The sequence below is a fragment of the Panulirus ornatus genome, chromosome 58, assembly GCF_036320965.1.
Source record: "Panulirus ornatus isolate Po-2019 chromosome 58, ASM3632096v1, whole genome shotgun sequence".
Lineage (NCBI taxonomy): Eukaryota > Metazoa > Arthropoda > Malacostraca > Decapoda > Palinuridae > Panulirus > Panulirus ornatus.
In genome coordinates this window covers 7440144-7467549 of record NC_092281.1, presented here as the reverse complement: position 1 = coordinate 7467549, position 27406 = coordinate 7440144, and the positions used below count along the sequence as shown (strand labels likewise).

Below are 27406 nucleotides of genomic sequence, written 5' to 3'. Positions count from 1 at the left end.
GTAGCCCCCTGCCACTTTGCAAAGCATTCTTGTTGGATTTTTATTGTTGAAGTAATTGGGCTATAACAGTGAAAATTAAGGTAGATTTAAGCCTATAGAAGAAGTTAGGTGAGCTATTCAGAGGTTCTTATAATTTCTTTGAATTGTATTATATCCTGTTGAATCACTCAATCCCTCACTTTACTTGATCTTTGCAGCCCTCTCCAATGTGGAAACTGCATTCTTTACGTTTCTTTTTTTCTCCCTCTCTTGTTTACATTGTTTGAATTGTACTTATGGGGATTCTTGTTTTCATAAGTTTTGAGGTGTTTGAACATGAATGCTGGTGTAACTTTCTTCACTGCCACCCATCGTGTGGTGCCATATATCAAGTATTATTCCTTTTCCGAAATAAGTTACCCCTTACGATTTTGTCGTATTCCATCATAGGAGAATCAGTTAAATTCTTATGGAATTTTTCTTGCAAATTTTCATTAATCTCTTGTAAAAGAATACATATGAAAATTGATATGCTGTAGATAAATAGACTGTGGTATTGGTTTAAGAGAAGCAAAAATAATGGAGCACTCTTTCATCTTGCAGCACTGACTTGTTTACTTGACACCAACTGATGCATCAAAGTAGAATTATTACCAGCTACATTCATATGAGTTCTCTGTGATATTTTTCTAGCGTTTCCAAAAAATCTACCTAATTTGAAATGGCTGCTGAGTAATAAGCCTGCAATGGTGGACAAGTTGGGGATTGGCTAAACTCTAACAGTAACAAGCAAATCTAGTTAATTCAGTTTAAACAAAAGCATATTTCCATTGTGCAGTTTTTATTTTCTTGTGATTCCTTGAGTTTGTGCAAACACATATAAGTTACGGTCATGAAATTACTCATGCTATGAGATTGCTTGGAAAACAAATAAGTTCCAAATTCTAATGTTATTGTACAGGTACTACTGTATTGGCGAGAAAGTAAATATTTTTATGTGTTGTAGGTGCTCTCCATGGAATTGGTGACATAAAGTTATTATAATTATTTCTAAGTAATATTTAACCTAAGGATGGATATTGTATTTTGACATTGGCAAAAATCATATAAGACTGCTGTATTTGATCTGACTTAAGGACATTTCATTTGCATTTAAGTTTTTATTATTCACTTTGTTGAATGATTACAGGATTGGTGATTGTAATTTCAAGTAAGTTTTCTAATCCTACAGCAAGTTAGTGAATAAATATTCTTCTTTACTAAACAAAACTTGAACTACATTAGCTTTCTTACCTAATGGAATTGTGGTCAGTAATTGACTTATATTGACAAAAAGTATATCAAACTGAATACCTATTTCACGTAGTGGAACTTTTTACATATACCTTTTATGGTGAAAAAAGTTTTTTCAATCTAATCTCTGTATATATACATACATCCTTAAATGATCTGTTTATCATTACTTGTTCTTACAAAAAGAAAATTAAGAAAGTAGTGCAGAGATTGGAAAGTAGAAGATTTAGCACTGCAAGAAGTAATAAATAGTAATTTTCAAATAATGTCATCTGCATATTTTGAGTAAACAATGAGTACAGTAGCATAATATTATAAAGGGAGGTGCTTGTCCTGTAAAGGTACTAAAAATGGTTAGGACCATGATAGAATTTGTAAGAACCGATGCCATCATAAAATAATTTTTAGACTTGATGAATAATTTAACCCTTTCACTGTGGCAGTGTGGGATATTCTTATGTTTTATGAAAATGTATTTTCATTAATTTGTTATTTATAACATAATTTTCCAAATATGACGATAAACAGTAACATACAACTCGGTAAAACATTCATTACATCTGCTCTGTGCTCTTTAACTTATGGCTGCTCTTCGGTTGGGCCTGTGAGATTCCCCACGGGTACTTTCAGGCATATGAAGTGAGATTCATTTTTTTTTTTCCACAAACTGATGAGTGCTAAGGGTTTTCATGGCTAATACCTTTTATCTTGTAATGATGTCTTAGCTTCAAATATATCCTGTGAGGATGCAAATCTTGTACAGGCTTCCTTGACATCACTTATACTGACCATTGCATGAAAATTATTTAGGCTGTTGAGTCTGACAATAGTGTGTGGGATGCCATTACAAGCATTAATGGCCTGTATATTTTGCTTTAAGGCAAAGACAGCTGATTTAAGAATGATGAACATATACTTCCCAACCACAGCATAAGGATTAATAAGTAGTAGTATAAACCTGAAATGATGGTGATGATAGATTTATGGGTAAGACATTTAGCACTGGCAAAAATTCCATTTCAAATCATAACTACTTCCCCTTCCTTCGTTTCCATCTACACTTGTAACTACCCATCCCCCTCACATACTCCTCTGCTTATACATGTAAGAATAGAGTAAGTTGATACAATGTTAAACGTGTACTCAGTTCTGTAAATGTTGAAGAAATTCTGGAATAAAATTCCTGTATTTCAGGTTGACATGATGTGGCCTTTGCAGACCTTTGGAGCATTGTTAATGCTAGGGTCAGCACAGGCTTCAAAGGGTGACCATTCAAATGAATACAATGGGTGCTATCACATTTGCCATTTCAATAACTGCTCCTCAAGTAAGTGTTTCTTAACTGTATCATCATTCCTTTAGCCCTTTCACTGTGACAAGTCTTAGGCCTGCCTTAGTGATAAGTTTATTAGTAATTTTTTAAAGTGGAATAGTTATATATAGTCACTTATTAACGTTTTGGGCCCATAGTCAAGCAAGGGCTAGGATGCTTTGCAAGTGTTTGTGTAATCTTAAGGCAGAGATTCCTATACTTCTTTTTTATGGGATGCCATCATCAGACATTTTACATTTACATATTCTTTTATTTCCATATTTATGTTAACGGAATTCCTACAGTCATGGGCATCCAAGAAAATGTTTGAATTCCTGTAAAGTAATTTCAAGGTAGTAGTTAATAGGCAGCCACTGACCAGATTTTTGTTTTAACTAACAAGTGAGACAAAACCATTAGACTTTCATCACATAGCTTAGGTAGTGATGCATCTTCTTACAGATATGGGTGTTGCTGCATATGAGTCTTCACAGAGCCTGGGTGAGAAAATCCTTCTGTGGTCATGTGATGATGAGTGCAAATATTATTGTATGTGGCGCACAACACAAATATTCATTGATAAGGGACTGGATGTACCACAGTTTTTTGGCAAGGTAAGGCTTGTTACACATTCATAGTTGACCATATTTGTATGTATTAAACATCTCAGTAATTAATGGCAGTTAAAGTACTCATTAGTAATTAATAAGTTAAAGTACTCATTATATTTATCATGACATTATTGTTACTTACAGTGGCCATTTGCTCGGATGTTGGGTATGCAGGAGCCTGCTGCAGTTCTTTTTTCCATTTTCAATCTGTTGGCACACATCGTCAATCTTCGCTGGTTCCGCCAAACTGTCCCCTCCAGTGCTCCACTTTATAAGATATGGCTTCTTCATGCTGTCGTAAGTACACTTTCCAGGTCTCCTCATGTGTTAGGCATTGAACAGGAATGTATGTTCACTTGTTCCTAGTCTCCTGCATGGAAACTTTTACTTTTATCACCGTAATCATTTTCCTATATGGTTTAATTGTTTCAGTAATTTTTTTCATCAGTTACTATCATCTTTTTTGATTTTCTTTCAGTCTCAAAACTCATTCAGATCCCTCTTTCAAGAATTACTTTTGACATATTTGATTGAAATTTCTTCTCTTTATCATCCGTTGTTGTGCATAGATACATTAGTGCAAAGTGGTACCAGAATATTCAATTAATTATCTCATTTAAATATATCTATTTCTTTTTCTTGTTACATTAGTTGGTATGTCATGAATTTTCTTGGCTTTTTATATAAATTTATTTCACCCTGCCTTCCTTTGCCATGTAGTATGGTAAATGGTATCATCTGTAAGACAGTTCTCCCACTTCTGTAGGGTGGCATCTTTCCACCAGGATTATGAATATAATGGTACCCTTACATGTTGGTGCTCCTTATAATATGTGCTCCAAGGCCATGTACAATTCTGATAGTGACATTGGAATTTTGTCATTTTAAAGAGTACAAAGTTAAACTTCTTATGTTATACAAAACAATAACCACCTCATCAAATCCTACAAAGTTACTACTTTTCTGTAAGGAAGAGAGCCTTGATTTGATTAATTAGAAAGCAAAACCTTGGGGAAAGTTTTCTCAACACAGGGCCCCATATTCACTTTGAAGTAAATAATGAAGGAACACTGTTTTTAGAATATGTTTAATCTTAGTTTGAACTGATCGGATGTGGAGTGGCAACTGTTATCTTGCAAAAGCACAAGGTTGGGCACAACTACTTTCTCTTGTTCTTCCTAAGGTATTTCAGTAAGTGATGAAATAAATTAAGGAGATGAAGATGCTCTTGTTATGCTTGTCAAATTTATATATAGGAAGGACTGCAAAAACTGGAAAGTAAAATATGAAAAAGTGAAGATATGGAAAGGCAAGAAAAATTATAGAAACAGAAAATATGACTTCCTGGAGCTAGAGAAAAGAATGGTCTTAGGGGAAACACCTCTCCCACAGTGCTGCTTTTGTAAACAGAAGTCAGCTGGGGAAGATGTATTAATACCTGTATATCCTTGTTTATGAAGCTTTTTCTCATGTTCTGTCACTGTTCCTTAGTGTCTAACACATTTTCTTTTGCAGATCTGCATTAATGCCTGGGTTTGGTCTGTAGTGTTCCATGCTCGAGATACTCCATGGACTGAGCGCTTGGACTACTTTTGTGCTTTCTCCATGGTTCTTTTTTCACTCTTTGCCCTTATTATCAGGTATGGAAAGGAAAAGTGGTATTTGATGAAACAAAATGGGGATCTTGGGTGGAAAATCACTGAACTCCATTTGTATTATTTCAGAACTGGATAGTACATGCAAATCCTCCTTCAGACATTTTGATTGACAACTATACTTCTGCAGTTTTTGTAAGTCCAATGGGAATATTCATAACATTTACTGAAGAGTGCCACCCAGTGGTTTAGCTCCCAAGTAAAACAGTTTTCACTGATATGCACAAAAGAAAAGTAACTGTAAAAAGAATTACGAGTTGCATCGGGAAGCTTGAGGAAAAGATAAAGGTAAAAGTTATGGAGTAGAGAAATTTAAAACAATAAGGATATTGTATTGATAGAGAAATTTTGAGCACAGTATCAGTCTAAGCATGCTGTCACCTTTTTTTTTTTCACTAGTTTGTGGTGTGGTGTGAATATAAGAATTTCACCAAAATTAGAGAGCTCATTATGATATATATTCAAGAAGCAGAGCCAAATAAGAGAGCTGATGGTGAAATGTTCATGAGGCGGTGAAGAGAATATTTATTACAATAATATACATTTTCACTTCGTGGTCAGAGTATGTATCCTTGATTAAAAAATATATCATTCAGATTATTTCATCCAATCAATATGCAAGGGAATTTGTTGTGAAAACATCAGATCATCTATTTACTCTGTTGACTCATATAACAGTGATCTTTCTTATTTTACTTATTAAAGTTTCTTACATGAAAGTTTTTACTGAATAATGAAATTTTTAGGTTTTGTTGAATAGGTGCTGATGTATTCCGTACCAAGTGTTTAATGGAATTCACTTGTTTATATGATTATGCATCAGCATTGATCTATATAGCATGTTACCATCAAATGACGTTATAATTTTCATATAAATGTATGGAACTGAAATGTTCAGGAAAGAATTTCCAAAGACCATCTGTTATTAGTAATATTTTTATTGGTAGCTGAATAACTAATGATGTTAATTATTTGGTAACCAGTAATTTTCATGAATAGAGTACTTAAATAACCAGCAATATTTCTCCGAGTTGCACTTTTCTATAAAGCTACATTTCATTGAGTTGATATTTAGATAAGCTGTAGTATTTCTTTGTTTCTAGTTGGATAATCAGCAATATTTTATTAGTTTTATTCTCATGAAATTAATATTTCTCACACACTGATAAAAATCACTGATAAGCTTGTGGTCAGTCAGTCAACACCACTTAATTAGACGTGAATGCTTTATTTCACTGTATTGGCTAATGTTTCATTCAAACTTTATTAACCAGTATTGTTTGCTTTAGTTGGTAATAAGTCAGAATTTTTCATCTACTTGATAACTAATAATATGCTAGGGATAATGGTTATGCATTTTTTCATACGTATTTGCCATTTCCCATATTAGCAAGGTAGCGTTAAGAACAGAGGACAGCCTTAGAGGGAATATCCTCACTTGGCCCCCTTCTCTGTTCCTTCTGTCTGAAAAGTAAAAATAGGAAGGGAGGATTTCCAACCCCCCACTCCCGGTAATGTATTTTAAAGGATGATATTCCCAACAGGTTATCAGGCCCTCGATTGGTTTTCCTGAAAGAGTTGGCAGCTGTCGTAGGGGTTGCATTCTTCAGTTATCATATCTGGTACCTAACAAAAGGAAGATTTGATTATGGGTACAATATGATGGTCAATGTTTTTGTAGGTGAGTGAATAGTTATAATGATCATGACATTGCTCTGTAAATATATCAAGAACATTCCTGTGTATGCACTTTGTGTGTCAAGTTTCTTAAACAGTGTATTATCTCAAATTTTTCTGAAGCTAAATATACAATAATTTTTTTCATGCTGTTGCTTTAGACTGCTGTGGTAAACTCAAAAATCATAATGCTTAAAGTTATGTTTATACTTTAATGGTAGGGCTTTGATGATCATAAGAAAAAACTGCTCATGGTGAACATGCTACATGTGTCAGTCACCAATTTAAGTAGATACTATTTTAGGTCATCAGCTCTCTGATCCTTCATACCATCAAAATTATATTAAGTATAGGCTTCAGGAACAAGTGTCTGCCTTTAGAGGTCATTTTGTATCCAGACTTAAAACACTTCAGATGATGACTAGCAACTTCAGTAGTTACTGGTCATTTAATACTGTAGATTATATCTATAATTAATATTTGCTATTAGACAACCTTAGAAAGTCATCAGTTCTCAGCTCACCCAATAAATGCAGAGCTTCCAACTTTAAGGATGAGGAGAATTTGTTATGTATTTTCATGTTTTTGTGTATAGGCTTTAGGCAGTTATAAGTGTCCTGTGTATATGCATATCCTGTGTATATGCATATGGTTATCATTTTCCTTCATAGCACTCCAGTCAAATTTACCATCACAACTTTTGACAGTCTAGTCTAATATTGTGTTACCCTGTCTCTAATACTTCTAACACATTCAAATTTCTACTCAGAAAAACATCCCTTCACATTCCATTTAGCCCTACAGATCCACATATGTTGTTGTAAGGGTTGCAGGCGCATCATTTACATCCAAGGCTAAATACACCTTTTGTGGTAATTATTATTGAATGAGTCACATCATATGTCAGCAGTTGACTGCAGATATTGTGATGCAGCTCTTAAATTGTGAGTTGGATACCTCAGTCATATTTCTGACAAGCAAAATGTGTAGGTGGTTTAAGAAGTCTACATAAGGTTTGTTGTCAAGGACATCATAATTTCTTCACATTTTAATTTAGTGCAGTGTTGGTAACATGATAGTAATCTAAATTCTTTCGAAGCTGAACTAATGTTCCAGAATTCTTTGAAAGTTGCCAATTTCATGACAGATGTCCACCAATAAAGTTTATGATATATGAGGAAGATAAATATTGTTATTTACAGGTGTCTTGAATGGTTTTGGGTGGCTAGCTTGGGCAGTACCACGACTGAAAACCAGACCATATGTACGGTGGTGTATATTCACAGTGGTTGGAGCCATGGCATCAATGCTATTGGAACTTGGAGATTTTCCACCTCTCTTCTGGGCAGTTGACGCTCATGCTATGTGGCATTTAGCCACTGCACCTCTCCCCTTTTTGTGGTACAGGTGAGATTAGATTTAATAATTTACTGTAAACAGTATATTTTTTCTGTATGCTAACAGTCCTTAAGGTTGGGCTTTGGTCATGGAATCAGCAGGCATGACAAAATGTTAATTGCTAGTATGCCCATTGCAGGTCGTTGTTATATTCAGAGATCTTTTTTTTAAGCACAAGGCTGTATTCTGATATTTAAGTTTTATTTGTGCCTGTGGTCTTCTAAAAGCAGTATATTTTGTTTCAGATTTCTGGAAAGTGATTGTCTATACTTACTGCAGAGAAAGTCTGGACCAGAATACAAAAAGCAGATATAAAATATCATTATATTACAAACTTTTTACATAGGTAATGAAGCTGTTGCTCTATTTGTGTTAGATATTAGTGAGCGACTAAAAGTTCATCTCCATGCCCAGGATTTTACATAGGTAATGAAGCTGTTGCTCTGTTTGTGTGAGATATAAGTAAGCAACTAAAAGTTCATCTCCGTGCCCAGGATTAATCTAAAGTAATATGGAACCTTTGGTCCAGTAATTGTAAGTAAGCAAGCTACCATGTCCACAGCCTGCAGTTAAACATTTGTGCAAACTTGGAGGGTCATATTTCAAAAGCTATATTGCCCTGCTTTGGTGGAAAGAGTACGTCAGCTACATGTGCACATATTTTGAGCCTTGAAAATACTCACAATTAATTTATTTCCTGAATGCCCATGGTCTTGCTAAGTTGCAAATTGAAAGAGAAATCCAGGGAAGACTGAGAAACAGTTATATGTGTTGTCGAACCCTTTTTGTTCTCCATCTTGTTCTACTGCAGCTATGCAAACTTCTGCTACTTCATGAAGGACATTGAGAGAATTGTTTGAACATTTTTAAGCTACAGTATTGTACTTACAGCAGAAAGCATTTTAGAATGAAAAGGGTATCTGGTAGAGGTGTATCTTGGAGGCAGAGTTTGAAGTAATTACTATTTTCCCTTGGTATGATGCACAGTGAATTGCAGAGATGCATAAAAATAATTGACATGCCCTCATAAACACACTTGAAAATATTTATATTTAATCCAAAATGTTGTAATTTACGTGTTTGGGATATAGAGTTGGTTACTGTCTTTGACATTTTTATTGATTATAGAATAGATTTCATACTTTTTTTATTATTTATAGGGTGTTAATGCACTCCTTAGACTCTTTCTAATTGAAAATTCATTCTCATTCTTATAAATGCATCCATCCAAGACCAAAGATGTTGATTTTGAAAGGGTATTGCTTTGTTCCCTTTCTATGTTAACAAAATATTTTGTGATTTTCAAGAAATTATAGCCTTTAGTTTGAGTCTTAGATAAGTAAACTCTATTAAAGAAAATTTCACTGCACTGAGCAGTGAGAACTTTAGTTATGAAAGTGATATAATGTAGCAAATATAATCACTTATTAGAAAGTGGAATCTTGCAACTACAGTTCACTTGGTAAATAGTATTATTAGATTTCCAGTTGATATCATAAGGACATCCAATATCAGTAAAATTAAGATTCAGTATTTACCACATGTACTCCAACACTTACATAGAATTTATTCAAGGAAAAAGGAATATATTTTGTTTTAGAATCTTGTATTTACAATTACATTATTTTGGCCACCTGGCTTGTTTCAGACTTCATTACACTTAAATTTGCACTCTAGTTAGCTGAGACTTTTTCATTATATCATTAATATAAAATTAACAAATAGTAGTGGTACTGATCCTTTTGCATTCATGGTTACATGTTGGCAAATAATCTGAAAATTTTCAATATGTGACAAGTATCAGGTTATAGTACACTATGAACAGTTGTATTGTAATTTATTGTATTCACTTAGGATCCAGACTTTATAAAAGTTACTTTGGCCTCTTATGAAGAATAGAAATATTTCTTAAAAATATATTATGTTCTCTTAGTAATTTAACTTGATAGAGCTCAGCAACAGTGCAGAATGATAGTTCATTTGTTATTTATCTAGATTTTTAGCTTGAATGTAGATACTGTATCACATATCTATTTTGATCTCTCTACTCCTATACAAACTTATTTTTTGTCAGGGTATAGGTCAAACAGCCATGGCTCATATTTTATATACGATGTTTTAAATTTTTCCTTTTGTAGAAATAGTTTTCCTGTCAGTATCACTCCTCATGTATTGACCTTGTAGAATTAGATTTACAATTTTCTAAAAGGAAGCAGTAGGGAGAAACTGAGATTTAGGTAGGGGTATATGAAAGATTTTAGCTTGGTTGAATGTATGTTGAGGAGGCTTCGTAGACAACCCAGCCAGTAGGAAGTATGGTACTGGATGAAGGTGGATATTACCATGTACTATAATTTCTTCTAAATAGTATTACCACTTGCATTTCCCAGTAATTTAAATTGTTTTGAAACACTATCATACTTTTTATCTTTTTTAAGGAAAATTTTTATAAAAGTAGCTTTTGTACATGATAAAAACATTTGCTCATCTTACCTGTTATCAGTATTTGTGCTTGGCGAAGTTTGCTCAGTAATGTAAATCGTAAAAGACTTTTTACATGATTGTGATGTAGATTAGATTAGAGAGATGTGTCAAGTATCTTTTAAAGGTTATACATTTTGTTGTTCATTTTACCTGAGAAAGATGTCTATGCAGAGGAATGGAATATTGTGTTAAAAAGATATTTATATAGATGTCATTGATACATATAATCTTTTTGTTATCAATATAAGAATGAAGCTCTGTTATGCCTGTACCAATATATTTATATGTATATATATTTCATACATGATTGCCATTATCCATGTTAGCGAGGTAGCAACTGCAACAGACAGAGAAGGCCCACATCCATTCTCTAGTTGTCTTGTAATGCACCAAAACCATAGCCCCCTTTCCACAGCCAGGCCCCACACACCTTTCCAAGGTTTACCCCAGACACTTCACATGGCGTATTTCAGTCCATTGACAGCAAGTCGACCCAGTGTACCATATTGTTCTAATTCACCTCTCTCCTGTCCATGCCTTTAACCCCCCTGCATGTCCAGGCCCTGATCACTCAAAATATTTTTCACTTCACTCGCCATCTCTAATTTGGCCTCCCAGTCTCCATGGTCCTTCCACTTCTGACACCTGTATCCTCTTTGTCAACCTTTCCTCACTCATTCTTTCCATATTTCCAAACCATTTCAAGACACCCTCCTCTGCTTTCTCAACCACCATCTCTCTTGCCCTTACATTACAAATTCGATCAACCCACCTCACACCACATTTTGTCAGTTATTTCACATCCAACACTTCCACCCTTCTCCACACAACCTTATCAATAGCTCATGCCTTGGATCCATTTATCATTAGGACTACTACTTCTTCAAACCCAGAACCTTTGCCTCCTACCCCACCCTGTGCCTCACTTCCACTTCCAGGGTTCCATTTGCTAATATGTCCACTCCCAGATGTCTAAAACACTTCACCTCTTCCAATTTTTCTCCATTCAAACTCACAATCCAAGTTACTTGTCTCCCAACCCTGCTGAACCTAATAACCTTGCTTTTATTCACACTGACTCTAAACTTTCTCCTTTTACACATTTCCAAATTCAGTCACCAACTCCTGCTGCTTCTGGTTGGGGTGGTATGCGAAGTGAGTCATGGAGAGTGGTTCTGTGAAGAGAGAAGAGGTAGTGAAATACTTGCTTAAGATGAAATGCAACAAGGTGTAAGGGGTTGTTGGTATTGCAGTTGAATTTATTCAGAAAGGCAGTGACTGTGCTGATGATTGGTTGGTAAGGATATACATTGTACGTGTGGATCATGGTGAAGTGTCTGAGTATTGGCAGAATGTATGTATAGTGCCATTGGATAAAGGCAAAAGGGGATAAAGGTGAGTGTTCAAAATTTGGAAGTATAAGTGTACTGAATACACCTGGTAAGTTGTATGGGAGTGTATTGATTATGAGGGTGAAGGCATGTACAGAGCATCAGATTGGGGAGGAGCTGTGTTGTTTCAGAAGTTCTGGGGTTATATTTATTATACCAAGTCAATGTCTCCCACATTAGCGAGGTAGTGCAAGGAAACAGACGAAAGAATGGCCCAACCCACCGACATACACATGTATATACATATATTTAGTGTTAATGGGATGGCTTTGATTAGGGCCTCAGTTGCCTGTGCTGTCTCGGCTAACTTGAAAAAAAATTTACATAAATATACATCATAGTTTTAAACTTTTACCCACTGAGATAAAATTATCATTAACTGTTGCATATGAAAATTTTAAGAAGTTATTGTTGATTGTTTAGGTTAAATCCTTTATATTATCTCAGAGAGGAAAATTTGTACATTGATTTATACATTGAATTGTTGAAATGAATCTCTCATAACTGTTATTCCTCACATTTTTCATGCATCCATGTTATTAAAGTTGTCAAACTACTGTCTTCAATTATTATAAAATTCATTTAATATAACTGAATGCAAGGTGAACAATAGGTTGATATTTGTCTACTGTAGGGTAGTTTTGGATTATATGTTAAAGTGCACTGAGCTTAAGCTTTAAGTTGCCATACACAAAAAAGGGAATGAAATGTTATTCCTACATATATAAATTATATTGAAGGTATACGATTCCTAAATTTGCGAAGAGGTAATTCATATCTCCTACTAAATGGGGGGAGCTAGATTCGGGTCCACAATTTGAAGAATGAATTAATGCCTTTAGATACAGATTTATAAACTACAAGTAAATTATGAAATAGGGTAATTTTCTGAATTAATACACAAATTAAATGAAAATTGTCTTAAAAAAGAAAACTGATGGTGAATGGTACCTACAGCAACAGAAGAGGTTATTAATAGTTTGTTCCTACCAGTATTACATTTACTCTTCAAAATTAACCCTTTACAAAGCTCTGATTCATATGAGGTATAACTGTTCCTGCCCTCATTTAAATTCTCAACTAATGTATGATTCCAACTAAACAATATGTGGAAAAAATATCACACATCACAGTCACCCATTAACTGTTAAAGATCGGGTAACTACGTCACACGGGCAAAAAAAATATTTACTTGCCCACTACTGAAATCAATGTTAGGAAAACTTTGTATTTCTTATGAAATTTTTTTTGTCTTTATGGAAAAATTATTCTGAATAAAATGTATGTCAATAAATAATGAACATAATATATATATTAATATGTATGTTCAAGCCCCGATCGTTCAAAATCTTTTTCACTCCATCCTTCCACCTCCAATTTGGTCTCCCACTTCTCCTCGTTCCCTCCACCTCTGACACATATATCCTCTGTCAATCTTTCCTCACTCATTCTCTCCATGTGACCAAACCATTTCAATACACCCTCTTCTTATTTCTCAACCACACTCTTTTTATTACCACACATCTCTCTCGCCCTTTCATTACTTAGTCAAACCACCTCACACCACATATTGTCCTTAAACATCTCATTTCCAGCACATCCACCCTCCTCCGCACAACCCTATCTATAGCCCATGCCTCACAACCATATAACATTGTTGGAACCACTATTCCTTCAAACATAACCATTTTTGCTCCGAGATAACGTTCTCGCCTTCCACACATTCTTCAGCATGTATGAATATGTACATGTGTATTTATGTATATGTATGTATACCTTGAAATGTATAGGTATGTATATGTGCATTTGTGGACGTGTATGTATATAAATGTGTATGTGGGTGGGTTGGGTCATTCTTTCGTCTGTTTCCTTGCGCTACCTCGCAAATGCGGGAGACAGCGACAAAGTATAATAAATAAATAAATAAAAATATGTAAAATCACACCTGGAAAAGACTGCGATATGTGTTCAGGTATTTGTAGAACAATATCACATTTATAATAAACCCACAATCTTTGTATACCTACATAATAAGAAGTAACATTTACACAATGAAACAAAGGTCCTTTAAATATAATGCCACCTTAAGACCCCTCCCACCTAAACCACTTCATTATTAACCACTGACGCATAAACAAAAATAAAATGCCTAACCCTGCCTCACACTGAACCTATACTCACAGATTCTCCGACCCTCAGCAAACATAACACTTAACAAAACATATACACACTGAAATGAGCCAACAAACACTAAACCACTGCCCTGCCCAACTCGAGTCTTAAACACCACTCCCTCAACAAGCACAAGTCACACTTTCTCACCTATTGGAACCTAGAATAGATGACTATGCCTGAGGAGTAGCTGCTGAAAAGACTAACATAATACATCAAGGAAGACAAGTGATGGGATGAGGAGAGGCAGTTGAGAGAAACGTTACTCTTCAACATACCACTCAAGTGGAGTGCGCAATATACTAGCCCTGTCACCAAGGAAAAAATCTCATCACCCACCCCTACATTACCAAAACTGCTGATTCATCACATCTCAGAACCCTCATGCCACAATAAAGGCACTAAACACTTACTACTCCAATGCCCAGCATCTTCCATGTTTTAAAATTATCAATTCCTGTTTGATAATTTATTGTAAAATTGTTTAATTCTTAATTGCATTATTTCAATGTACTTCTTTTCACTTTTTCTGATTTTCTATATAATTTTCCTTTTCCCTTAACATTTCTCTCACTCTTGACTTGTACTAAGTGTAATTAAGATGTAGAAAATACCCGTAATAACGTTATTCACAAATCTTGTAGGTGTCATTTTAGTGTTGTAGGGTAGGTGATGAACGGGGCATGAAATTCATTGTTGTTTCATAAATGATGATAATTGAAAATAATGAAACAATAATTTGATTTCATCAAAAACATATGAAATATTTAGATAAGTGCAGATGATTATTTCAATGTAAAAAATAGTGAATGTAGGAATGAGTGGTTTCAGAAGTGGTAGAGGATGTGTGGATCAGGTGTTTGCTTTGAAGAATGTATGTGAGAAATACTTAGAAAAGCAAATGGATTTGTATGTAGCATTTATGGATCTGGAGAAGGCATATGATAGAGTTGATAGAGATGCTCTGTGGAAGGTATTAAGAATATATGGTGTGGGAGGCAAGTTGTTAGAAGCAGTGAAAAGTTTTTATCGAGGATGTATGGCATGTGTACGTGTAGGAAGAGAGGAAAGTGACAGGTTCTCAGTGAATGTAGGTTTGTGGCAGGGGTGTGTGATGTCTCCATGGTTGTTTAATTTGCTTATGGATGGGGTTGTTAGGGAGGTGAATGCAAGAGTTTTGGAAAGAGGGGCAAGTATGAAGTCTGTTGTGGATGAGAGAGCTTGGGAAGTGAGTCAGTTGTTGTTCGCTGATGATACACTGCTGGTGGCTGATTCATGTGAGAAACTGCAGAAGCTGGTGACTGAGTTTGGTAAAGTGTGTGAAAGAAGAAAGTTAAGAGTAAATGTGAATAAGAGCAAGGTTATTAGGTACAGTAGGGTTGAGGGTCAAGTCAATTGGGAGGTAAGTTTGAATGGAGAAAAACTGGAGGAAGTAAAGTGTTTTAGATATCTGGGAGTAGATCTGGCAGCGGATGGAACCATGGAAGCGGAAGTGGATCATAGGGTGGGGGAGGGGGCGAAAATCCTGGGAGCCTTGAAGAATGTGTGGAAGTCAAGAACATTATCTCGGAAAGCAAAAATGGGTATGTTTGAAGGAATAGTGGTTCCAACAATGTTGTATGGTTGCGAGGCGTGGGCTATGGATAGAGTTGTGCGCAGGAGGATGGATGTGCTGGAAATGAGATGTTTGAGGACAATGTGTGGTGTGAGGTGGTTTGATCGAGTAAGTAACGTAAGGGTAAGAGAGATGTGTGGAAATAAAAAGAGCGTGGTTGAGAGAGCAGAAGAGGGTGTTTTGAAATGGTTTGGGCACATGGAGAGAATGAGTGAGGAAAGATTGACCAAGAGGATATATGCGTCGGAGGTGGAGGGAACGAGGAGAAGTGGAAGACCAAATTGGTGGAAAGATGGAGTGAAAAAGATTTTGTGTGATCGGGGCCTGAACATGCAGGAGGGTGAAAGGCGGGCAAGGAATAGAGTGCATTGGATCGATGTGGTATACCGGGGTTGACGTGCTGTCAGTGGATTGAATCAGGGCATGTGAAGCGACTGGGGTAAACCATGGAAAGCTGTGTAGGTATGTATATTTGCGTGTGTGGACGTATGTATATACATGTGTATGGGGGTGGGTTGGGCCATTTCTTTCGTCTGTTTCCTTGCGCTACCTCGCAAACGCGGGAAACAGCGACAAAGCAAAAAAAAAAAAAAAAAAAGTAATGAGTAATCTAAAAAAAAAAAACCTATATTATACCTTCTTATGTACTGTTTTCTACATTGTAGTTTTCCTTATCTTTCTCCTCATCTTATTTTCATCTTTCCTCAAATGCAACTTCTTCTCCAGGTCCTGAACTAGCTGCTCAGGGAGTGCCATTTTCCTGAAGAAAGACATTATATATGTTAGCATGTAGCTGAATCTTAAATTGTTGCTTAAACACACTAGTTTAGTAGTTGAACTCTTAAGAAAGATAAATAAATGGTGAGTTAGCTTCCCATGAAAATTTAGGAAGAAATATCTGATTACTGAAGTAGTAATGCAAGGATATATGGAGGTGGATGGACATAATTTAAGACAAATGATCTGATAGAAAGCCAAATGAAGCAAATAAATAATGGCTTAATGCAATGAAAGCCAGAAGGTTGTAAGGACAAATGTACAAATAATGCAAAAATTGCCAAATGCATTGGACAAATAGACAATTTAATGCGCTATATTAAAATAAATGAACAGTTGTCTAATATGTAGGGCCTGGTGAACAGATGTTTAATGAATCCTGAGTTAGACAGGACAGAAAAGTAACTGGGAAAGCCAAAAATCCATGATGTAATGGCAGATAGATGGAACAAAAAAATTTTCATAAGTAGGAGAATGGCTGAATATGTGGAAGATGCAGATAAGCAGAAAAAATACACTCAATGAAAAAGGCAGAACACTGATTCTGTTGACTTTTAATTGCAAAATAGTAATATGAAAGTAAAGCTTTTCTATATTTCTATACTCAAAGATCTGAATTTGTTTTATAAGAAAGTAATATAAACTGTAACACTTATATGCAACATATCCATGATCTCATTTGTAAGTTACATATATCACCGCCTCCAACATTCTCAATTCATTTAACATACTTCAAATATCATCTCTTTAAACCATTTTAAGCCCTCTTAGCCAAATCATTCTCCATTTCATATTCAGATTAATCTGCTTCCAGAGTTTTCAGAACTCCTCCTCAAAATTCCACACCTCAGCTTCAACATTGGTTCATAATGCCTCCATAGTATCCACCTCTAATATATTTTGGCTTGCCCACCTTAGCTCGTGCATGGTGTCTCTTTTGAGTCTAGTGAGAGCTGCCTCCTTCAACTTGAGCTTCAGCACCTCCTCTTCCTTCTCTTGCCTGAGTTTCTCTGCTTCCTTGGCCCTTCTTGCCTCTTGGTCCTCAATTTGAGCACGGATCCTTGACTCATAGTCTACCTTAGCCTGAAGTTGAAGTTACAGAAGAAGGGAGGAAAAAAAAAGGGAAATGGAGTTTGAGTCAAAGGTGGAAAAAAAAAAAGATGAAGAATGGAGGTAGAGGGAGAAAATGAAAGCAAAAACAGAAACCAAAGAGGAAGGGAGAGCGATATGAAAAAATTGGTTATTACAGCATGACAAATGTCAGATCAAAATGCAATGTCTTTTTTGTCAATCTTTTATTTCATAATTGATCGCCATTTCCCGCATCAGCAAGGTAGCCCAGGAATAGATGAAGAAAGGCCATATCCACTCACATCTATTTACTAGCTTTTATGTGCAATGCAATGAAACTGTAGCTCCCTCTCAACAACTAAACCCCACAAACTTTTCCATGGTTTTCCTCAGATGCTTTACAATATCTATATAAATAGGGAAATATATTAAAGCATCTGAAAAACAAAATATTCTAAAGGAAATGGCAATATGTTTATTGCTGACCTTAACTGATAGGTGCCTTCTTTAAGCACCAGTTTTGAAAATATCACTAGAACCTTCAGATCTCATTCTATGTCTCCACACAACAATCATTAAGTAATGTATAGGTGTGGAGCATATTATAGAGACACAAGTTTAAAGTATAAAACTTAGGCCAGACTTCATTCCAGTGTAACTTGAGTATCTACAATATCATCAGTACTCCGTACATTTGCTGAATGATCAACACTTTCTTTTGTCATAATCATCCATTGTAGCTCCTTACATGACCTTTCTTTTATGTCATTTGCTGACATGACTTATCTTACTGTCAGCTTCCTCAACAAATGTTGCTGGGACTCACTTTATCAGAACTCTCTGCAATTACTGATATGACCCTACCTCTTGTCAGTACAATGTGCATTTGCTGATGAGATGTAAACACCCTATGTAACGGTAGATAAAACTATATTTGCTGCATGTGTTAACATTATATACCCTGTTGTCAGCATCTTCAAATGTGAATGTTAATGGACTGTTTTTAGCATCCCTTAAATTTATTGTCAGCATTCTATATAATACTGATGACTTAGCTTATTCTCAGCATTCTCTATGGCCACTGCAGGGCTTATGCTATTGTCAGTGTCGTGTACAGCTGCAGACCAACTGATCATGTCAGCTCCCTCTACCTACCTCTTGAGGACCTACCTTCTTAGCATTATGGTGTTGTAATCGTTCTCTCTCCTCAGTGATCATCCAGTGGTCTGTCACCTTCAGCAGCTCCTCCTTCTGCCGGAGTGCTGCTGCCATTCGTGCCTTCTGGCGTTCCTCGACCTGCTGGCGTCGCTCCTGGGCCACTGTTGCTTCCCTCTGAGCCTTTGCCTGGGCCTCTAAGAGCTCCTTCTTTCTCCATTCCCGCTCCAACTGTTGAAGGATGCATCAAAGTCAGAACTCCTGTTGTTATCCCCTACCTGGGTCTACCCTCTTCAAGAGTCAACCCACCTTTTCTCATCACCTCTAACATCCCCCCTTTTCTTTTCCCTTAATTCTTCCCGAAGCCTCCTTCCTCACTCCTACTGCCCAACCCAATGCCCTCCACCCACCTTTTCTTGCTCTCGGATGTGTCTCAGTTCGTCCCTCCGCCGCTCCTCTTCCAGTTTACGCTCCTGGTCTTTGAGCCACAGGAGCTGAAGGTCATTCTTGGTCTTCCTCAATGCAGCTTCCTCCTCTAGCCTCGCCTGGGCTGCTTTCTCTCGTGCCACCATCTGTGCCACCATCTGGATATTGAGATATTTTCAGGTCAAGTATTTGTTTATCTGTCTCTGTCTGTGATTACCAATTTTGCACATGGGGAGAAAGCTATACACTCAAAGATCTCATAACCACACATGTTTGTTGTAGAGACTTGTGATCTCAGCGTAAGCAACATTCACTTCCTCTTCACTTAAAAAGACCCAAATGTTTTTATTCCACTTGTGGAATAAACTGTTTACAGGTGTCATTCCTGTTTCTTCTATAGTGTAATCCTTTATATGAATAATGCCTTTACGATGACCATTATGCTGTTGCCAAGTCTTAACATCCTTGCTAGCTTACCAATGACCCGAGTACTCCTACACCATTTCAACCATTTAAATATGCTTTATCCACAAAAAACAGCCAAAGAGTCCTTTTCTGACTATCAACACAAACAAATTTCATAAACTATGCAGATGACCTTGTTCTCTCAAAACAAGTTAAGACTGTGCAGTGTGGAAGGCACATTAGCCTGACACATGGATTTTGACAAGGTAGAATCTGCTGCCACCAATCAAGCAACATGACACTCAAGAAAAAAACAAGATGATGCTGATGGCAAAGTGTTCAAGGCCACCAGGTTCCCCACAGCAGCTAATCATCATCAAACATCTTCGGCCAACTTACACAGAGGACCAGGAAGTGTTAAGCTGAAAAAAGAGGTATCAAATACATCACCATATTGAACAAAAAGGTACATCCAAGCCTGTCATTGTAGACTGCAAGCTTATGTATTGCTTCTAGAATGGCTTTAATAACATTAATAATAATAAGTTTTGTGTCTCCTGTATCGAGGATGTAAGGCATGTGTACGTGTAGGAAGAGAGGAAAGTGATTGGTTCTCAGTGAATGTAGGTTTGCGGCAGGGGTGTGTGATGTCTCCATGGTTGTTTAATTTGTTTATGGATGGGGTTGTTAGGGAGGTAAATGCAAGAGTCCTGGAAAGAGGGGCAAGTATGAAGTCTGTTGGGGATGAGAGAGCTTGGGAAGTGAGTCAGTTGTTGTTCGCTGATGATACAGCGCTGGTGGCTGATTCATGTGAGAAACTGCAGAAGCTGGTGACTGAGTTTGGTAAAGTGTGTGGAAGAAGAAAGTTAAGAGTAAATGTGAATAAGAGCAAGGTTATTAGGTACAGTAGGGTTGAGGGTCAAGTCAATTGGGAGGTGAGTTTGAATGGAGAAAAACTGGAGGAAGTGAAGTGTTTTAGATATCTGGGAGTGGATCTGTCAGCGGATGGAACCATGGAAGCGGAAGTGGATCATAGGGTGGGGGAGGGGGCGAAAATTTTGGGAGCCTTGAAAAATGTGTGGAAGTCGAGAACATTATCTCGGAAAGCAAAAATGGGTATGTTTGAAGGAATAGTGGTTCCAACAATGCTGTATGGTTGCGAGGCGTGGGCTATGGATAGAGTTGTGCGCAGGAGGATGGATGTGCTGGAAATGAGATGTTTGAGGACAATGTGTGGTGTGAGGTGGTTTGATCGAGTAAGTAACGTAAGGGTAAGAGAGATGTGTGGAAATAAAAAGAGCGTGGTTGAGAGAGCAGAAGAGGGTGTTTTGAAATGGTTTGGGCACATGGAGAGAATGAGTGAGGAAAGATTGACCAAGAGGATATACGTGTCGGAGGTGGAGGGAACGAGAAGAAGAGGGAGACCAAATTGGAGGTGGAAAGATGGAGTGAAAAAGATTTTGTGTGATCGGGGCCTGAACATGCAGGAGGGTGAAAGGAGGGCAAGGAATAGAGTGAATTGGAGCGATGTGGTATACAGGGGTTGACGTGCTGTCAGTGGATTGAATCAAGGCATGCTGGCATTTATAACTGAAAAACCTGCATTTTTTCAAGATAATGTGCATTACTTATTAAACATCTGAATATAATTTCATTTACATTGTGTTGGGAAGATAAAATACTGCCTTCAATTTAGCTAGATGTTATATCTTTCAAATTTTCATTTAATTACATGACACTAGCTTTTAGTAAAAAAAAAAATTTAGTATCATATTAATACAGATAATTTTCAGGCAGTTTGTAATACCTTTAGTATAAGGTATCATGGAAACTAGTATTTCATTTTTGTTTCTTTAGCACCATTTAGTATATATGTATACTCACATTTGCTTTTCTATCCAAATTTAGGTTAAAGCATTATGTATAAGTAGTAAGTTGGAATGTTAAGTTGTAGTAGTCGACAGGAACATAAGGTAGGAGCCTCTGGAAACACTGTGCTAGAGTAGCCCTCTGCCACTGGCCTGTAAAGGGTGAGGCACTAAAAGCGGCACTGGAGCTCACAAGTACAGAATCTCTTTTGTCGAAGCCACCCCCTTTGGGAGTTCCAGAGGGGAATGGGCATCAAAGATATAAATGCACAAATAAATACAGAGTAAAGGATGGTATGACAAATAAAAATGAACACCCAAAATTGAGTATCTTGGTGTGTAGAAGGTCTAGAGGAAGAACTTTAATAAAACAAAACTACTGTACATGAAAGAGAAGCAGTAATCAGTGTATGTAATGCAAAGGTTTGAGAAAGTAAACAAAGAGTCCAAATGACTTTCTACATTCAAGAAGTTCATTACTAATCATATCAACCTTGAAATGATAACCACTGTGCAAGCAAAGCTTAAATCTTTCGAGGTCATACAAAACACATCAGGTGCTATAAAGTGGATAAAGATGGATCCCTCATGGCTGGAAACTTAACTCTAATCCCTCACGTCAGTACGAATTAAGCATCCTGCATATGTGACTAAAGACCACAACAAACTCAAAAGACAATGGGATGTAGATGAATAACCTCAACTTCCTGTAATGCCTGATTGTCTACAACCACCTCCGACTAGGAGATCCGGGCATATATGTCTTCAAGCAGCCATGCCCGAGGACCCTCCCAGTTGCCGAGCTGAGCGTGAACCTGACAAAGACCAAAAAGTTTTCCTACCGCCTTCTTCAAGTCCAAACTCTTATGTCCTATAGATATTCCACAATGTATGTGGCCAAATATGGTTCCCCCACCATGTGGGGCCCACATCTTTTATGTAAAGAATTTTACGAATTTTCATTGGAAAAGTATTTGCCAGTCAACTATACAGATAAGCACTTACACAATTTCAAGCCACAGAACTCATCTGTTATTTTCAAAGTATACCTCACCATGAAAGGAAGGTAGCACCTTACTAATGCTTCCATTCTGACACTGGCACCTTTAGCCTTGTTTAGGAAACGGATGGTGAGTGGGTTCTCGTTTCTCACCTTGACGTCGTTCAGTTTGCTGGCCTTCAGGAGCTCTTCCTTCCTCACTTCCGCCTCCTCCCTCACCTTTCGTGACTCCTCCTTCTCCATGAGTACCTTTTCCTTCTTCTTCTTCTTGTCTAACTCCACCTCAGCCCGGTATTTCTCCGCTTCTCTCGCCACATTCTTGGCTTCCTGAAGCAAAGGCGACATCAGTATCACGACAAGTCACAACAGAAATTACATTCGAATTTCACAGAAAATCCGTAGAATTTTGTTTCCCTTATATATAAGAAACTTAAATTCAAGGAACACACCGGAAAGGCTGTGCTATCAAGCTAGGTAAAGAATACTTTGATAATGAAAATTTTGACACGAAATAGAAAGTTTACAATTAAATGTTCAATGACGCTGTACCTCAGAAGCAAAGCTGAATACCAGTCAAACAAATAGATATAATAAGTTACGAGAGATTTCATAAAAGTTTAAACGAGGTGGAAATAATGGAATATATCAACTCTCGTGAGAGGCTGAAAGAACTCGAACTCAACAGTTTAGGAGGAGGCGTTCCCTGATAATTTACGCACAAGTTAAAGGCATCATGAGTAATGTCCTGAACCTAAAAGCACAAAACTATAGTTGGAGCAATTACAGTGAGATTTAGAGGACCTGTTATATGGATGAAAACAGTTCCATACGAACCAAGGAATGATGATCAAACACGACTAAGCGATGGTTTGTTACACGCTAGCCAGAAGTAATGGCAAAATACTTTCAAAAGCACCACAGATAGTTCTCTCTCTCTCTCTCTCTCTCTCTCTCTCTCTCTCTCTCTCTCTCTCTCTCTCTCTCTCTCACACACACACACACACACACACACACACACACCTTCCTCTTCTCACTGAACTGCTGCAGTCGGAGACGATCCTGCTGATGTATCTGGCGAGTGAGGGCTTCGGCCTCCAAGCGGCAGGCCTCTTGCCGTGCCTTCTCCCTCTGCTCTTCCTCCTTCAATCCTTGCTGCCGCACCTCCTCCATCATGTCCACCTGCCGTTCCTCTTCCTCTCTCTCCAGCTGCCTACAGGAGAGACATTAAACCATGAAGACGGGAATGGAATAACTAGATTAACATTGGTACGTAAGAAAGGGAGTAACAGTCCATACAAGTCCAGAGCATGTTCTACACCACAACAGTTTCTAGTTCAAATAACACAGATGCTCAAGCGTTTTATATATATATATATATATATATATATATATATATATATATATATATATATATATATATATATATATATCGTGATTTAATAGAAGTTGAAGCAAAAACGGAGAGACGCACTTTATGTGTTGCTTCTCGAGGATCTGAGCCTCTCTTATGGCGTGACACTTGGCTGCCAACACCAATCGCCGCAACTCCTGCACCTCCTCTTCCTTCTCCAGCTCCTGCCTTCTACTAACACCACCATCTTCCTTCTCCAGCACCGCCTGCACGAAAGAGAGAGAGAGCAGATATATAACCAATTTGAACAATTCGCGGATACGCAAGACAAACGGATGTAGAAAACGTAACTTACCACGTTTTCTTTGCCAATCGCCAAGGTTGGTTTAAATCGCTTCCCTGGTGCTCAGCATCGGCACTTTGTGTATAAAATGTCGAGTATCTGTGATTCGACAGTTTATGATGCGTTTATCGACATACGTACGTCAATTAACATGTTCAGTGTGGTGTACATGCGTATTTTGTATGATATGATCTTATATAATCATTTTACGTATTATTTGATATATCTCTGGTATTGGAAGAGCGCCCAGTACCAGCATCTTCTAACACAGCATGATCTTAACACGACTACCTCCTAACACCCCTCTCTAACAACCAAGAAGTCTAGGAGAAACACATACCTTCTGATCATCTTCGGGAGGCCAGGCTTCTAGACTTCTGAGTTCTTCTCGCCGTTGCCTTCGGCGATGTTTGGCCTCCACCTGCTCGTGGAGTCGGCGTCGCTCTAGCCTCTCCTCTAGGGCCTTCTTCGTCGCCTCCCTCGCCGCCTTCACCTGCTGTAGGCGCGTCTCCTCGCTCACCTGCAGCGAGAAGAGGGGTGAGAATGAAGCAGAGAGAAAGGAAATTTGATCAGGACAGGTGGACTTAGAAAGTATGCAATACCTTGGAGTACCTACAACGAAATATACCCATGAGGCAGGGCTAGCACAGATGAGAGACAGAAAGGTGGGAGAATGAATGAAATATTCCTTTAAAAAAATACTTCCAAGGAAATATGAAGTAAAATATTCAACATTATCACTATTTAAATGCATGTATGCGTCTACAATTGTCGTGAGGTCTTAAGGGAACAAGAGTCTGGAGTACCTGCTGAGCGGCTTGCTTGATGGCCTGAAGCTGCGAGGTGGACAGCAGCACAGCTGGTGGAGGGTTCACAGCACTGCTGCATCGCAGATGGCGCACGCTGTCCCTCCCGACCACCACTACCTGTAGCACCACCAACGCCAGGTTAGTACACTGCCAAAGACCATATGGAACCCCACAAACACCAGCTGAGCTCTCCACCCACGCCACCTGCTGCCATTCTCCACCATCTTTAACACCCCTCCCACCATCTGTAACACTATCAACACATGTAATCCCCCTCCTCACACTATTCTAACACGTACCTACACCAGCATAATCTTAACACACCTCCATAACAATCTAGCTCACACGGTCAAACCAACTTAATACACGTTAACACCACAGTATCACATTAACACTGGTTCATCACACATGCACCAGCTATAAACTAGCCTAACACACCCACAGCTTAACATATGCCTCTGTTGGTCCAGTACCAGTGTAAAACACACCCACACCAGCTTAACACACATCCACGTTGCCATGGCACACTTTAACGCCAGCCTAGCACATACCAGCACTGCCCATAATATTAATATTATATATCTTATGGTCACGCTACCTCTTCACATAAGTACGTCACCTTAACACAAACCTACACATCACCTTATCATACAGCCCAAGTCATTCTATCCAAGTGCCCACACTACTTTAACACACTTCCACACCACCTTAGCTCAGTTGCAACACCTGAACACGCTCCCACACACCAACCTACTTTTTCGGGTGGGGTTACGTTCTTGCGACCCAACAGCTTCACGCCCGCAATCCCGAATGGGTCTGCGGGCGTGTCCCCGAGCCTGGGCGCAGTGTGCGGCCGTCCACGCCCGCGCAAGCCGATCATCCGCACTCCCCCCTGATCCATCACGCCCTCGCCTGCCTTCCTATGGATGTAAAAAAAAGAGGTCCCAATAGTGTTTCATTTGTGGCCTATATCATCTTATGCTACTAGTTTCAAGGCATTATGCTGCCAAAGCATTACAACAGCATGGCATTACAGTGATAAGGTATTATGCTGTCAACGCAATAAGACGTTAGGGCATTATAGCAACAAGAGTTTTTGTGGTGGGTCTCGACCCTGAACACATTAGGCAAGGATTATGTCCTGGAATAATTGTTTCGGTTGATACACTAGGCCATGTAGACGCCATCTCCAACAAACTCAAATTCAGACTTACCACATATCAGTATGCAACCAAATCAAAAATACTGAACGTACACTTTAAACAATCAACAAGCAATTTACTGAAAATAATAACAAATACAAATTATAATTCAAAATGCAAGAGAAACGCTCTGGGGGACTCGCTATCGAAGCACTTATTCTAACATGACCTGAGATTTACAATCTAATAATAAATACTGCTCTCTTTATTTCTAGAAATAACGTGTACGCCTTTATTCATCGATATAACCATTTATTAAGTACCGACGACAAATAACAAGAGCAAATCCAATATGATATAGTCCAAGACATGTCCCACTCATTAACTAAAAGCTTGCAAGAGAGAGCGAATCTACGTTCCCACACTAAGTTCCAGCTCCCAAAATTATTGTACCAGTATAACAAGCACTTCTTTAAACAAAAACGTAATAATCATAATCTTTGCAATACTTTAATAATAATTCATATAATACTGCCAATGACATGATAAAAGAATACAATACATTACAGAAGATTTATATCATTCTCTAAATTTATAAAAGAAAATGTAATGGCATATCATTAAGGGACTCTGTATAAAATAAAAAACTCTTTTTAGATGAAAAAGAAAAGAAATACATATCTACAGTGCCTATGCATTATAGTGGTATGGCGTCAGAGTGATGAGGCGTTATCATATCAAGGTAATATATTTTGAAGGTATCATGTCAAGGAATTGACAAAACATTATAGGGTCAAGACATAGATAATCAAAATCATTGAAGGATCTAGACAATATACCTTACAACGACATCAATCTTAAGTGTTACTGTAAATATATATCTATTTCTCTGTCGACATTGACGTCAATCATCATGATCAGCCAAACAATTAATAAAGTCATTCTGAATTACAGTCATAGATATATCTATATATAGGAGAGAACATCTGGGATGTTAAGTACCATTTGGCTGAGGTAACCATACCATGAGAAACTGATGCCATTATCTGGGATATCATAATCACTTTGGATAATAGGACTATTAGCTGGGTCACGGAGCATACTACTAGCTTGTGATACCAAAGTCCCAGCTACTGGCGCTGTTATCCCAGCTAATGAAACCACTATCCCAGCTAATGTTACCACCAGCCCAGACAGTCGTAACAACGCCGTCTGGACTATACATACCAGCATCACAGGCACTGTTTACCTCCAAGTTAATGGTGACCGGAACCACTACAGGCACCTAAACCTCACACGTTCTCATAATCCACACATATACTTCCTCTCTCATGAACTCTTCCACTTAAAATCGTCATTACGGTTATCAAATATGGTATTCTACCCCGAGATTACGCGGCCAATAGGATATAAGCCATGTATTTACATAGAATACTGGATCAACTAACCTCGTCCAACAATTTCAACCGTCA

At 37.7% G+C, this 27406-nt stretch overlaps 2 protein-coding genes across 5 annotated transcripts in view; one reads left to right on the top strand and one right to left on the bottom strand.

Moving 5' to 3' along the window:
* The window catches only part of PGAP3 (Per1-like protein PGAP3), a 13921-nt gene extending 1564 nt beyond the window's left edge, over positions 1-12357 (top strand). For all 3 annotated transcript variants that reach the window (XM_071695955.1, XM_071695956.1, XM_071695957.1), the window contains 7 exons: positions 2467-2599; positions 3047-3198; positions 3340-3492; positions 4711-4835; positions 6395-6531; positions 7730-7934; positions 8171-12357. In XM_071695955.1, coding sequence (XP_071552056.1) covers positions 2473-2599; positions 3047-3198; positions 3340-3492; positions 4711-4835; positions 6395-6531; positions 7730-7934; positions 8171-8240 — 969 coding nt within the window. In that variant the 5' untranslated portion in view covers positions 2467-2472 and the 3' untranslated portion in view covers positions 8241-12357. The remainder of the gene's footprint in view (positions 1-2466; positions 2600-3046; positions 3199-3339; positions 3493-4710; positions 4836-6394; positions 6532-7729; positions 7935-8170) is intronic.
* Positions 9515-27406, bottom strand: LOC139766918 (uncharacterized). 2 transcript variants are annotated; one of them, XM_071695954.1, is made up of 12 exons: positions 27383-27406; positions 25547-25712; positions 24790-24909; positions 24324-24503; positions 23761-23906; positions 23310-23499; positions 22443-22616; positions 19001-19174; positions 18606-18821; positions 17278-17447; positions 16224-16347; positions 9515-9698 (listed from the first exon to the last, which is right to left on the bottom strand). In XM_071695954.1, exons 2-11 carry the CDS (start codon positions 25691-25693, stop codon positions 16242-16244), a joined length of 1623 nt encoding a protein of 540 aa, XP_071552055.1. In that variant the 5' UTR covers positions 25694-25712; positions 27383-27406; the 3' UTR covers positions 9515-9698; positions 16224-16241. The 2 variants fall into 2 exon arrangements, with proteins under 2 accessions (XP_071552055.1, XP_071552054.1); XM_071695953.1 differs by lacking the exon at positions 9515-9698 and adding an exon at positions 11449-11584.

Bases quoted from the DNA above. Each gene is read 5' to 3' on its own strand.
- LOC139766918 (XM_071695954.1), bottom strand. From the start codon at position 25,693: ATGGATCAGGGGGGAGTGCGGATGATCGGCTTGCGCGGGCGTGGACGG. The intron at 24,910-25,546 runs GTAGGTTGGTGT...GTGGTGCTACAG, and splicing joins ACGTAACCCCACCCGAAAAA to GTAGTGGTGGTCGGGAGGGA. The intron at 22,617-23,309 runs GTGTGTGTGTGT...CCTTTGCTTCAG, and splicing joins AGTTCAGTGAGAAGAGGAAG to GAAGCCAAGAATGTGGCGAG.